At 44.3% G+C, this 14,563-nt stretch overlaps 1 protein-coding gene across 2 annotated transcripts in view; it reads right to left on the bottom strand.

Annotated features, from left to right (window-relative positions):
* The window catches only part of cdh8 (cadherin 8), an 83,100-nt gene that overhangs the window by 43,428 nt on the left and 25,109 nt on the right, over nt 1-14,563 (bottom strand). For both annotated transcript variants that reach the window (XM_070909233.1, XM_070909226.1), the window contains exon 2: nt 7,726-8,020. In XM_070909233.1, coding sequence (XP_070765334.1) covers nt 7,726-8,020 — 295 coding nt within the window. The remainder of the gene's footprint in view (nt 1-7,725; nt 8,021-14,563) is intronic.

A 14,563-nucleotide genomic window follows, 5' to 3' on the forward strand; every position in this document is an offset into this window, starting at 1 on the left:
TCATTTAAAATGAAAAGTGCTCATAATAACTGTTCCCTTCATAGTGTGAAATGATTCTTTCCTCGCGCACAAAAGCTGCCTCTGTTACTGCCTTACATCAGGTGAGAAGATTCAAATCAAAGCCAAATAGATACCAAAGAACACCCAAAAAAAAAGCCAGTGATGGTTACAAGGGCTGCAACTCACAATTGTTTTCATTATTGATGAATCCGCTGTTTATTCTCTCAAATAATCCATTCATCAGTTCATATAATAAAAGGGTCAGAAAATAGTGAAAAAATGGCCATTACGATGTCCTAAAGCACAATGTGACATCTTCAAATTGTGTTTTGGACAGCTTTGGTTTCAACAGCGCTAGCTTGTACAAGTCCATCCTGCATCCAGAGACAGCGTGAGACAGCCTGACCGCAAGCCTGTCTACACTTGGACTAGTTTTCAGGAAGTAACTCCCTCAAATGTATTCGCTCACTCGCTCACTCCCTCACACACCCACAGTAAGCCCATCCGCCCACTAGTGGCCATTAGAGGGCATTGCAGTGTCTTCAGCTGACACACTGGACCAGGATCAGTCCCTCTCCTCCCCTGCAGTGCTGCTGAAGGGAGGATGCTGTGTCCTTGTTTTCTCTCCCAGATTGATTAACTGACCTTGATACAATGATCAGCAGTGTGTGACAGTGTGACAGCGAAAGATGAGTCCTACATGCATTTCAGGGCTGCAAAAACTTCCATTACAAACACTTAATTAAACAGGACAGTAACGTGGGACATGACAGGTTGTGCGTTTTTGACAAAAGGCCTTTTTTTCTGTATTGATTCTAACAATTCTGCAGCCTTGCATATATTAAAAAAAAAAAAAAAAAGTCATTCAGCCAAATAAATTTCATTTTTAACCTTTACCTCCCTCATGTCCCATTGTACCACTGTTGACCCTCCTGCATGAAATCCATTTAATCACATCCACTCAACGCGACAGCACAGAGGGTGGCATTTGTGGCAGCCAGGCCGGCAAGGGAGGCAATCTTATGCAGATCACATTGAAGGGCTTCATTACCTAGAAGCCAGCTACTTTTTTTGTTCTCCCTCAAGGGAAGAGTGAGCGAGAGCATTAGCTTAGCAAAAGAGAGCGACGGCAAGCAAAAAAAAAAAAAAAAAAAAAAAAAAGAGGGGGGCGGGGGGTGAAGGAGTACAGAGAAAGAGAAAAAAAGGGTGTACATGAGAGAAAGAGAGGGGGTGAGTTACAAACAGAGTGTGTCTCGGCGGGCTACACGGGGGAGCAGGGACAAATTACACCTGAACAATAGCATCTTTACAACTGCACGGTGGCTTGATGCTTATACGCGCGTTGTGCATGTGTGATCTGCATGCGTGTGCATGAGATACACATGCATTTGCGTGTAGTGTGTGTGCACATATGCCTGCCTGCGTGCCCCAGGAGGCTCTAAAGGGCTTATATTACTGTATCTGGACCAATGACTGATGATGTTACATACATAATTCAGAGGTACATTGGATAATAAATAACATTTGATGAATTAGTAATACGCATTTGTATGTGATATTGAGCAGCTGTGACTGTGCGTATGTTTTGTTGTGTTTTAAATCCTGAACAACATGCGTTGGCTGGGGAATGTCTGACTTTTTCTTACAGAGGCTATGTAATGGCTAAGTGTGAAACAAAGGGATGCTGAATTAGCAATGACTCTCTATCATCTGCTGGGTGTAGCTACAGGCACGAGCAGTGAAGAAGAATGGGAAACGGCGTTGCTGGGTTATTGACAGGTGACAAGTATAAAAGACGTGAATGAGAACAAGCCTACGAATTAACCCACATACACGGGAGCATGCGCGCACACACAGATGTACAAGTGCAGATGCTGTTGCCAAATGAGGTGAGATAGATAGGAGTAGCAGGTTATTTACAGAGAAGCTCTAGCATGTCAGTTAAATCCTCTCTGCCTCGGAGGCCTGTCCTATCCCCATTTAGCACGGCCACAGAAAAGGGCAGGCTGGCATGCACGTTGCCTGGCAGTTAGACAGACCTAAGAGAGTCAGAGCCTTGGCCAGGTTCACTGCTCTGACCCCCTCTCACCCCAGCTCTGCCTGTGAGCCGCCCACCACCATATCACCACAGCCCCGGTCTGGCGCGTCTCTGCCCAGCCCAGGAGCCTGCTCGTCAGATGTGCCCCGGGCCAGCACTGGCCCAGCTCTGGCCCAGCTCTGGCCCAGCTGCCCACTATGTTAAAGGGCCAGGGGCCCCCTGCCACTCAGTCCATCTGCCAAGCTGCAGACCAGAGTCTGGGATCAGAGAAGAGAGAGACACAAACACCAGACACCCTCGCTTTTAGCTCTCTGCTCAAAGCTCAACAGAGAAATGCCAGATAAAAGATGCACTATAAATGTGATTCTTTTACTTATGTGGGTTGCTGTGACCCTGAAATGCTGCTAGGGTTTATCCAAGTTAAACTGCATTTAATGCATTCACACTCATACTTTTCAAGACCAAGATATGTTCAAAATTTACTGGCAGATCAGCATGGTACAATAATATTTTTAGGTATATCAAGGAAGGGGATTTTTATAGAACATCTGGCCCAAGTGGAGCATGAAATGCTCTCAAAATAGCTCAGCTTTCCCTGTATTGATCTGAAAGATACCAACGTGTGGAAAAATAAGTGAAGAGCAGTACGAATCAGTGATAGATAGATGGATAGATAGACAGACAGATAGATAAATAGACAGACAGTCAGACAGACAGACAGACAGACAGATAGATAGATAGATAGATAGATAGATAGATAGATAGATAGATAGATAGATAGATAGATAGATAGATAAGACCCACACACACAGACACGTGCTTTGATGAAACATACAGCAGTATTTCACAGTGTTATCCTTCATGTAGGATTATGTATCAGTGTATCACTTCACAAAACTGTGGGTATTAAATCATCTGTGATCACAGTGAGCTTTCTGCTGTATGTTGGAAGCGTGAGACGATCGGCTCTGATAAAGGTCTGCATCTTGCTCATTTCCATACGTCTCCCCTTGATCAAGTCGGCTCATTTATCGTCCAAATCTGTGATGACAAGCCTTTACTTATTTTCCCAGCTGCCGGTGGTGATGAGAGCGTAATCAGAAACATCATTAAGGCCCTACATAGACGGCTGTGCCTGTTAGTCCCGTTACCCACACCCATAATAACTCTGAAAATGCAAATCAACTCCAGGTAATCTATTAATGTCACTTCAATTTTATGTCTGCGCTCCAATTTAGCAGATCTTGACACATTTGGCGAGGATCCATCCTTCCATACAGGTATTCATTTTGCTCGGGTTCCAGAGAGCACGGCCCGTGCGAAGAGGAGACGGGGCCATCTGTCTACGCGCCCGTTTATTAATCGCCCTGATAATGAAGCACACTCACAGCCTAACACTCCCGGGGCATCTCTCGCATGAGTTCCATCCGGCAAAACAACTTTCAGCAAGTTTGTTTCGCAGTGTAGCAATTATTGTCATTCGCACCCCCCCTCAGTGCAGGGAGGACGGTCTAGCGACCTCCTCCTAATTACCTGAAGCGTCACTTCAAGCAGACTTTGTAATTCCCAACTACATCACAACCCTCTTGTTAGCTGCAGAAGGGTAGCAGAGCCTCATAATTCCAGCATATGGTCGACAGACATACGGGGGGAATTTGTCAGCTTGTACTGGCCTTAAAGTCGAAGACCCCATTAACAGGAGAACAGGATCTACTAATCCTGGGAGATCTGTGAAATCCGTGCAAATGAATTATAACTCTAATCATGGCCAGGCTTGCACAAATAAGCAACGAACTCACTTTAAATTGAAGTGACAGTGAAGCATAATTACATCATGAATATTCCCATAAAAACTAAAGAGTATAGAGGAGATGTGGAGAGATAAAGTATATCACTATATAACTATTATTGATAATGATTAGAATGTTTGTCATTCAATTCAAAGAAAACATCAGAAATGACACATAAAATGCAAAACACATACAACAAAGTCAATCATATGTGGTTAAAGCTGCACTAGCTAATATTTGTAGATTAACAGCGAATCAAAAATGAGTAGGTGTAACGTGCAAAGGGTTGCTCATAGTAATGAACCAACAGGGATCCAACTCTGCAGTTCCCCACAATACACAACCCTGTCTCCCAGGGATCACATTTATGTGCTACTGATTTGAAAACAGCAAATACGTGAGTGTATTGCTAATGTCTCTGAATCATATCATGTTACAAGTGAAAATAACATGTGCTCTAGATATTAATCAATGTGTGTTTTCTACAGTTGCAGTGTGTTGAGCTCTCCAGGCCGCCGCACTTTAGCGTCTCTTCATTCACTGTCTTGGTTTTTCCAGCCCACAACCTCATTTACGGCCATGGCAGGGCCGCTGTTTTTAAGCGTAGACCATTTAGCTTTGTTTGTTTTTTCAGGTGATGGTGCATAGAGTGTAAAACAGAGACAAAAGAACAAGAAGAAGAGGAGTGAAAGTGGACTCACACCTGTCAGGTGGCCAGAAACACGACTCCGAAAGTTAATGTTGCCCTGTGTCTGCTGAATGTCTAAATATGCCACTGTTTGCTAACACGTTCACCATGATAACTTCATAAGGTAATGTGTTAATGGTGTGTTCCACTGCCCTCGTGAAAGTGGCCCAAAAAAAAATGCAGCTTTTAAACACGCTGCTGTTTTCCCTAGTTACTCAAAAGGTGACATTTTAGAGATGCATTTCTTCCCCCTTGGCACCAGCAGCATCTAGTAACACCCATTCAAGCCCGGCGGTCACAGAATCTCTACTGGCAGCAGACTAATCCTGGCTCCTCACGCTAATGAGATCAAACTCCGTTCTGACTGGCCGTCTCTCCTCCAGCACAGAGCCATCACCTTTGCTCTCGACTTTCTCTCGTTGTTGCACTGTACTCGGAGAGACGATCCTCTAAACAATTAAAATGGTATAGTCACCTCCATTCTCATCCATTCAGGAAAATGAAAGTCAGAGAAAAGTCACAGAAAGCCACACATCTTATCCGACTGGCCCTTTTAAAGGAAGAACAAAAGGTCTTCCTCCTTCATTTCCCATTAACCTCTATGCTCCTCCGCACACAGGAAACATGGCGACCCCAGTGGCCCATGTCACATATATCTCATCCGGCTGTAGGGGGCCGCTTCCTATGGGGGATGGTGACATTCAGCGAGGGGGTTTTTCTATCTAGCCCTAGTCCTTGACAGATAAAAGGTGGGTGTTGATATTCGTCCCTGGTCTCACTGATACGGCGTGGATACACTCTTGATAAGCGAGCAGCCGGTAAGACATTGATGAAGTCTGGAGTGGAACTGACAAGCCCTGTAAGTGGATAACATCGTCAAGAGAACTAGCCCGTTATGGTCCGGATTAGATTTGTTGATTATTCGACGCAGGTGGCTTCTCGCGAGGCAGAAATACACCAGCACACTCAGCATTGTCTGAACTCAATACCCGACGTAATGCGGCATCTCTTAGCATGTGGCATGATTACATGTTAATGCTCCCCAGTTTCACTCGAAGATTTGCTCATGTGCAGTCGACTCCACCAACATCCGTTTATTTTCCACTCCCTTTCCTGTGGACTTTTATTAGTTACCCAGTGCTCAGCACACTTCCAGTAATCCACTGAGTCCTGCACAAATTCCCATTTCTGGCGCGATAAAGATGAAACGCCACTGTAAAGAAACCGGTGATTTATGAATATGAGGCGAGAGAGATGAATGACTTATTGTTTGTTTGTCCGGAGCGTCTGATTCTTCCCATAATGCCGCAGCACATGAAAACTTAACAAGAGGAAAAACCAGCCGCTGAAAGGAAAGCCTTTCAAGCAAACAACTGAGCATTCGTGAATGTTTAATTAATCAGTAGTGACAAAAGGGAACAACAATCAACAAAGAGACGCCGATTTCCATTTCTTATGCATTATTCCCTCTGGCAAATCACAGAGTGCTGTCAACTACCACTTTGCTCTCTACCCCATCACTATGGCTGTCCCTGCACTGCACCGACAAAACCCTTGGAGAGCTGCAGCACATTTCAACCGAGATCCAAAACAATGAGCAGCAGGGATCAAGTAACAGAGTTCAGACAACAAGAGTTCACTGTTATTCTGTGTTTACATGGAATCCTTTTGCGTTGTGTTTTGTTCCTTTTTGCTTCCGCCGCCGCAGCAGCAGAAGAAGAAGAAGAAGAAGAAGAAGAAGCAGCTAATAAGAATCGGCGGCAATGATCTTGAGAGGCTGGAGCGGAATCACCGTTACCTCAAAGAACCGACGCCAAGGGTGCAACCCTACAGATGGGATTCACCAAACAGATTCCAATACATTCCGGACGCCATCTGCCCTAGAATGTTATGTCAGCCTTGTGACAGGTAACAAGAGGAAGCTCGATGAGGAAACACAATAACAAGCGCATACCGCCCAGCAACAGACCCTCGGCACCCCCCTCGCTGAGCTCCTCCAATGTCAAAACGGCATAAAGACGCACTCTGATCTTCTTTCTGCTGCTGATGGAAACATTTTCTACAAGACTCCTACTGCTCTGGGGTCAGTGTTAAGGCTCCCCTGAAGGAAAAAAAAAAAAAAAAAACACACACAGTGTACCGATCCACTTTACAGGCCTCTGCCAATCGTAGATGAGCAATACATTTGAATTATGTGATCATCGCGCAGTGGTCATTGAAATGCATGGAAGGAATAAGAATGGGAATATATGAATATATTAGCATACAGTGAAATGGAAAGTGTTTGCAGTGGTTTGTGTACCAGTTTGCAGTTTGTGGGGGACTGAAGAATGGGAGCTGGGGGCAATTAGCATCAGTCAGTGTTGTCGAGCTAAGCGACAGTGTGGCGCTAACAGAGTGTAAATGCAAACTCTTTATGCTTTTACTTGGCTTCTTTTGCTTCCTCTATGATTACACTAAAACGCTTGAATCTTAAATAAAAATAAATAAATAAATAAAAAAACTGTCCATGTACAGATCTTTCTAAAGTGAGGTTTGTTAAGCCTTACCGCCGTGTGCTAAATGCCTCCGATACAAAATAAGGTAGTCCACAGTGGTTTCTGCTCCACAGTTTTTGTCGTCTGTAAAATATTACACTCTGAGCTTTCCAACGTTTTCCATAAATATTTGATTGCGGTGATCATCAGCTTATATCACATAACCGACTGCACACATGGAAATGTTAAAGAGTGCAATAACAATTCCACACATTCTCAAATGGTCCACATTCTAAGAGAAGCGCGGCCCTTGACCTATGCGATGTGGAGGATAGCTTTTTTTTTCTTTTCACGTTTGCCAGAAGGGCAAGTGTTGCAGCATGTCTGAAGTGGGCTTCTGTGTAATTCCAGTTGTGTGTGAAAGGATTTCAGCATGGCATTTTCTGCTTTCCTGATGGTGGACAGAGCTTGCCTTAGTTAGTTGGACTTCTTTCTTTCTTTCTGGTTTTGCAGAAGATGTAACATTAGCATTACGCAGCTTTGCTAAGTGTGCGTTGCGCTATGGGTGAAGTTCTAATGATTTGATTTCGATTCATCATTCTCGTCATTTCCATTTGCCAAGATAATCATAGATAGTAAGCATGCAAATAGGCATTTCCTCTTCTTCTTCTTGATCACTCATTATTTTTATGCAATAGCCCAATAGAGATCAACCGTCTCATTGTGACTCACCGACAGCGGACATTTCTGGAACAGAGGCTCGGTACGGGCCTTCGATGAACTGCGGCGGATTGTCGTTTATGTCCTGGACTTTGATGATGAACTCGGACGGTGGCTCCAAGGGCTCGTCCGTCTCGGCATTAATGACCTGGGCTGTTAGCGTGTACTCGGCCTTCTCCTCGCGGTCCAGCCTCTTCATGGCGTGGATGTCGCCTGTTAATTCGTTGATGGCGAAGATGGTGCCTGCCCCCTCACCTGCTAGCACGTACTTGATGCTCTTGCCACCCACGTCCAAGTCCGTGTGTAGCTGCAATCAAAAGGAAGAGAGAGAGAGAAAAAAGAAAAGAAAAGGAAAGATAAAGTTAAAAAGGTGCGGGAGAGTCCTCAGTTTGATCCCACTGTGTAAACAGAGACGGGGTCGGCTCTAATGAATGCAAGTTGATATGCTCAGCAGATTCTAGAAGTTCTCACCGTGTAAATGCAGATAAGTGTACAGTATAACTGTAATGGGTTGTTTTTTTTTGCTGCTGTGCTTTGCGCCACATAGTGTAACAGGGATACCAAACGTGGCTCAACATGGCCTACACTTTGCTAAATGAGGCCTGCTGGGGACAATAACTTTATAAGTAGCACAGGAAATGGACCTTAGCCTACATTGTTCCTCGTTATACATCGCAAATACATCATACAAACACACATTGTGGGGGATATTGCTCCCTACAGTCTGAAATCCACAGAACGAAGCAGTGCTTTGAATGTGCCTTCCATAACACGGCAAGAACAGAGAAGTATCAGAATCCATGAAAAATTAAAGAGGAAGCGCTGCACATGATGATTCATGCTCGCAAATAACTAGCCCCAAAGTTACTGGACGACGCGGCGTGTTCCTCATTATTTTGGTAATTACAGTTTCATTAGTTCACCAAAGTGGCGTTACGTGCTAGGCTGAGTGGTTGGCTCCCACTCGCCGCATGGGCTGAGTATAACTAATGAGTCTGACAATGCTACATAAGTCTGCTGAAACATCTGTGGACACAAGAGCAGAGAAAACCTTCTGCCGTTTCAAGTTAAAAAGGTAAATTGGAAGGGCTAGGGGAAGCAAGAGTGCGGAAAGAAAAGAGGTCAGGGAGGGAATCGCCGGGGCCTTGACACGAGGGGAGAAAATAAGTTTTGTTTTTATTCACTGATAATAAAAGCGCTTCTTTTTTTTACTGTAAGTCACCTTTCCCATAAGCCTCTTGATCCTCAAGGTGAGTGACTTCCAGAGGGGAGGAGAGCGGCACCGAGTGGAGCATTTACAAACCCAACAATGCTCAGTGCTGCTGTGGCACGGCTGGCAGCCCTCTTCCTTTTTGCAGTTTGTGTTTTTGTTAATGTACGCGCAATCTCAAAAACACACACCGAGCATGCACGCACACACACACACACACACACACACAACCGAGCGCGCGGGCATGCGTCGAAACATCTGTATTCAGCAGCTTTAATTTCATTTCCTGCCACAGTGTTTCAATGGAGATTCCTGTGGGAGCGCAGTTGGGTGCAGAATAGCAAGGTAAAAATCTGTCGGTGAAAATCACGACCTCTATACCCCCCCCCCCCCCCCCCCCCCCACCCCGCAATGTTTTTATAAGCCAGCTTTTATGCATATACTGTCTCGGAGGTGTTGTTTGCAGACACTGACAAAGCACATTCACTTAAATTGTCACACCTTGCACTTTTGTTTTCCTAATTGTGCCATCATTTCACATGAATGATGTAGCTCATTAACACAAATGCCTCGCAACATCCTGCACACTGAGAAACTCTTTAAATGAGCTAAAATTAATGATGGTCTGTCATTGCTTTTTTATCCTATGTGCGACTTCCTGTGTGTAGTGGTATGCCTGCAGCTCGGCACGTATGACTGCACGTTTCCCTCGCAGGGGTGCAAACTGACTATTTTAGCCTGCATATGGGTTTTGGTTGTGCCATATATCACACATGTTTTTAGCAACGCATCAATGATTTAACCCTGGTGCGCTTGGCACTGACACTTCTTCACTTGGCACTAATAGGTGAGGTCACTCATGCACAAATGTATATGTATGTAGAAATAGTCATAAATATGTTCATTCCGGACCACTTTTCAAGGTCAAAGTGAACTGCCAAGCTCAACGCTGAAGTCAGTCAGGGAACGTTTGAACACCTACAGTTCCAGGGCAACTGTGCAAAGGTAAGCTGCCTGATGAGGACCATGTGAGATAGTCAAAAGCTCCCTCTCTCTCCCCTCATTTCCTGTCATCTCTCTACTTTCAACTATCACATAAAGGCACAAAAATGAATCGATTGTGAGCTCAAAAAAGGCTCGTAACTGTCACCTTGAAATGACAATACTTTACCACAGTTAAAATGTGTTGGTTTATTAATGAATGTATTCGAGGTGTCAGTTGGAATGCTTCGCCCTCTATTGATCAATCATTCAATCAGGCTTGCGTTGCACCCTTTATGCAGGGCAGTGCAACTCAAAAATGGTTTACAGGTGACTGACCGGCCGATGGTAAGACAGGAGAAAATGTAAACATAATCGAGGACCAGTGGACACTTACAAAAAGAGATGTAGATAGAACTGATAAAAGCGAAGCGAGGAAACCAATAAGATATGTCAATATGAAATCAAACTGAAGAAGTATAGTATATTATATAGTTAGATATCAGCAACTGAAAGACTTAATGGTTCATACATTGCAAGTAGGTCAGGCAGACAAGAAGGCAGTGTGGTGCTTTATAAACTGGTAATATCACGGCTCTTTATATCCACATACCATGGCTTGGGTCATTTAGAGGCCTTGTACAACTATGAAACCAAGCAGGATGGTCATGTACCAATCAAGCTCTGTGCACACTTGCTTACATGACTGAAAACAACGCCAATGCACATCTACCGCCCAACGGGCTTACTGCTTTGAATTTGTTTAGGGGATTGATTCCTCCTCTTGTGGACAGTTGATGTGACGTTGCCACATTGCGTAGCTGTCCAGGCAGGCAGCACAAGCCACGGGTGCATCCTGGCTGACAAGTTAACAAAAAATTGCAGGTGGATGAATGAGTCCTCCACTTCACATAAATGGCACACTGTGTGCTTTCTCTTAAAAAAAAAGAAAAAGTAATGCAAGCAATCACCACTTTGCTGGAAACTGTCACTTTAACTCTTCACTCCCTGAAAATTGAGCCCAACCGGCTGCAACCAGCTGCAGTTCTCAACGCTGATGTCTCCTCTAAATGCCCGGTCGCCCACTTCTTAGACAGCCTTCGCACTGGAGTGCACAAATGGTCATCAGAGTGTACAATTACTGAAGGAGGGGAGGGGAGGGGGGGGTCTGTCACAGGTCCCTGTCATTAACTGAGTTGCCTGGGCAACTAAAACTGTGGCATTCAGGAAACAAGCAGATAATGGATAAAAACATACTGTAGTTGATTATGTGCCACAACGCAGGCAGGAGTCACAAAACACCAATGCTGAACACGGGGTGATGGTTGTGTGGACACATACATCTTCGTAACAGAGGTCATAGAGTTGTTAATAGCCTGTTTTCCCCCAGCTATAAAGTCTGAGGAAACCTTTACAATCCCTTGAATGACACTGAAATGTACCACAGCCGACATGTGTAGTCCCGTTCTACTCGTAACCAAAGTAAACAGTGCGACTGCATTATTGTATGAATGTAAACAGAAACAGAATCTATCCTGAAGAGGGAACTAATGCCATCAGTGAGTGCAGCGTGTGTATACATACGGTGTGTGGGGGGGGGGGTTATTATCACTCTTGCCTTTGCCGCTGCACTCTGGCTGCTGAAAAGGCCGACATCCATGTATTCTGAAGCTGCGGTTCAGAATGATACAGAAAGCGTTGGTCGACTGACAGAAGTATCCTGTGGCAGTACTTTGCAGTGCACCCCCTGCTACGTGCCAGCACTGTTGTGCACGCCCATGCGCGCACATACACACACACACACACACACACACACACACACACACACACCAACATTTGCCAACTCTCAATCAGGGGCTGCATGGGACTGCTTATCCTGTCAGCGGAGGAGGAAATATGTCAGTTGCTGCTGAAGATGAGCTTTTACGGCAATCACTTGAACAATCACTGTGTCCTAATGAGGAAGATTCTACAGATTCTACTCCCACCCTTCAAACCCCACCACCCGCCCCCGCCTCGGGCCTGGGTTCCACATACTTAAGTGTAGTCCTACAGAGGGAACTAATGATTTTGCTCCTTGTCAGGGCAAATGGTAGATAGGACATGCGCTCCTCCTATGTACGTACCCGCAGGACTGGAGAAGGAGAGGGAGACTGAAGCGAGGAGCGGGAGGGAGGAGACACTGTCACTGTGATGCAGCTTGTCAGCTAGTGTCTGCTAGAACAGACTGCACACAGTACATCAGACTGCCTTCTCCAGACTCTGCCTCGGCTAGTCCTTGGTGAGGGTCAGAGATGGCTTCTTTTGCTGGATTTAAACGTGAGAAAACACTGTTACACACATGTACTTATTATTTGTATTAATACTACTTATCAGTGGAGGAAGAAGTGCTCACATCCTTTACATGTCACCAGTGCAGCAATGTAAAAATACTCTATTATCAGCAAAATATGAGTAAAAGTACTAGAAATAAGGACTCATGTATATATGTATATATGTATATATGACATTATTAGATTGTTACAATGTAACAATGTGTACGCAGCATTGTACTGTTGTGGCTGGTTAAGTTGTACATTGTTTTGATTATTTTATATACGCAATTAGGTGGTTCAGGCCAGTGCTTAACTACCAAGGGGCCAGTTCCCTCCAAAGGGTCACAAGATATATTTGAGGGGTCTTGAAATCCTTTAAGGGGTTGGAAAGAAGATAAAACAAAGTTCAGCTCCATAAAATGCGTATACATTCTTCTGACTTTTGTCTCACCTTTGCCTTTTTCTTTAATTAATTAATTTATTTGTTTTAATGAAATGAAAATTGGATATTTTTTTACCTCTCTGAGCTTGAAACAATCATTTAAATGGAACCATCCGAGACGTTTGGAGGGGAAATGTCTCTTTGGTGAAACTGATGACGACCAACACACATCTGAAACATATAGCAAGGGACGCCAACTACACACTGCCTCGATGCAAGCGGTCACAAGCCAAAAAACGCTGAAATATTCACGCGCTTGTTATGTTTTTTCATGTACAATCTTTAAGTGAAAAGTAACTAGTAAGTGTAGCTGTCAGATAAATGAAGTGGAGTGTAAACTATTAGTAGCACTATATTTCCCTCTGAATTGTAGTCGAGTATAAAGTAACGTAACTACAGTACCTGAGTACTTAGTTACTTTCCACCACTGTTATTTATAATAATATGCAGCGTTCCAGGTTGTTTAATGGAGCAAATGATGCAAACTGGCAGAGACGCAGAGCAGCATTAAAACGTGCTGTATAATGCATCACTGTGTCGGCTCTAAATGTCATGTTTAGTGGGATCCTGATGTGGCGAAGATGGCAGGCTTGTTTAACCCAGGCTGCATGGCCAGACCAGGTGATGGAACTGGAGGGGAATGGGGGGGGGGGAGGGTCATGTTACCCATTAAATATGCAGTGTATTGCATGTTGTTATGTAAAATGTATGTGCACCCCTAGGCCATGCGCTGCGTGGACTAGTTTACACAGCACCTTTTGTAACAGCCAGATGTTAACCTCTCACTAGTCAGTTGTTATGGCCCAGTTCTCCTCATCTGGTCAATGTGACCCAGTCTCACAGAATGAATCCAAAGAATCCGTTCAAGAGGGCTTCATACTGCAATGAGGGATCAACGGGGGGTAATTCATTGCCAAAACTGGTAAAATTAGAGCTACCATTTTTTCCCCCCCATCTGTACAGCCTTAGGCAACTGTAGCCTAAATAGTTACTCCAGATAGATTCTGCTCAAACATGTCTGGAAACTAATTGTAGCTTCCTCCCATTTGTTGGATTTCGACTCTGTTAATTACACCTACATGAATAATCTGTAATTCTAAATATTGCAATAACATTTTGAATGTACGGAGCAGATGGCGCAATGCATGATATATGATACACTTAGCTATTCTTGGGAACATTTTCCCTCCAGTCTGTCTCGTGGCACGTAGCGTTTTATCAAATTGGACAGAAAAAGTTCCCTTCTGGTGTGAGCCACAACAGACTTTATTGGAGGAAATCAGATAGTGAACATCCGTGGTGCTGGAACATTGGCAATGAAAAGTTTCATTGAGAAATACTGCAGCCTAAAACTTTACAGGCTCCTCGGACACAAATTAGGCTAAATTTAAAGGTAAATGCTTTAATAGCTGTAAGATGCGTTCATTTGTACTTCTGTTGGGCGACACATGTAGATTTTTCTCATAACTCAACAATAAACGCCAGGTTATCTATTCGTGTCCCCTTGCAGTGGCCACAAAGGAATTCAATCCATGGGGATTTGTGGGGCATCTGTTGCAATTGAACAACAATCAATATTGCTCTTCTGAGAGGTCAAACACGGTATTCAGGGAAGCCAAAAAGGGGAAAGAGTGCCTCGCATGTTTTCCTGTTCATTTATTATCACTGCAGACACTCTGCCTTCATTGAGACAATGGGGAAAGAGATGGTGTCACGACCCACATACAAGCAAAGGTTACGGTTTGTAATTGAAGCCAGCTCCACTCAGGAAAGGTACTGTAATTACAATCAGTAGAGACTCCCAGTGTTATACCTTCTCCACACTGCCATTTCCCCCCCCCCCCTTTCTTTTTACAGAGAACTGAATCATCCGCAAGCCTCCACCTTCCGCTTTCATTCGGT

Source organism: Enoplosus armatus, chromosome 1, assembly GCF_043641665.1.
Source record: "Enoplosus armatus isolate fEnoArm2 chromosome 1, fEnoArm2.hap1, whole genome shotgun sequence".
Classification (NCBI taxonomy): Eukaryota; Metazoa; Chordata; class Actinopteri; order Centrarchiformes; family Enoplosidae; genus Enoplosus; species Enoplosus armatus.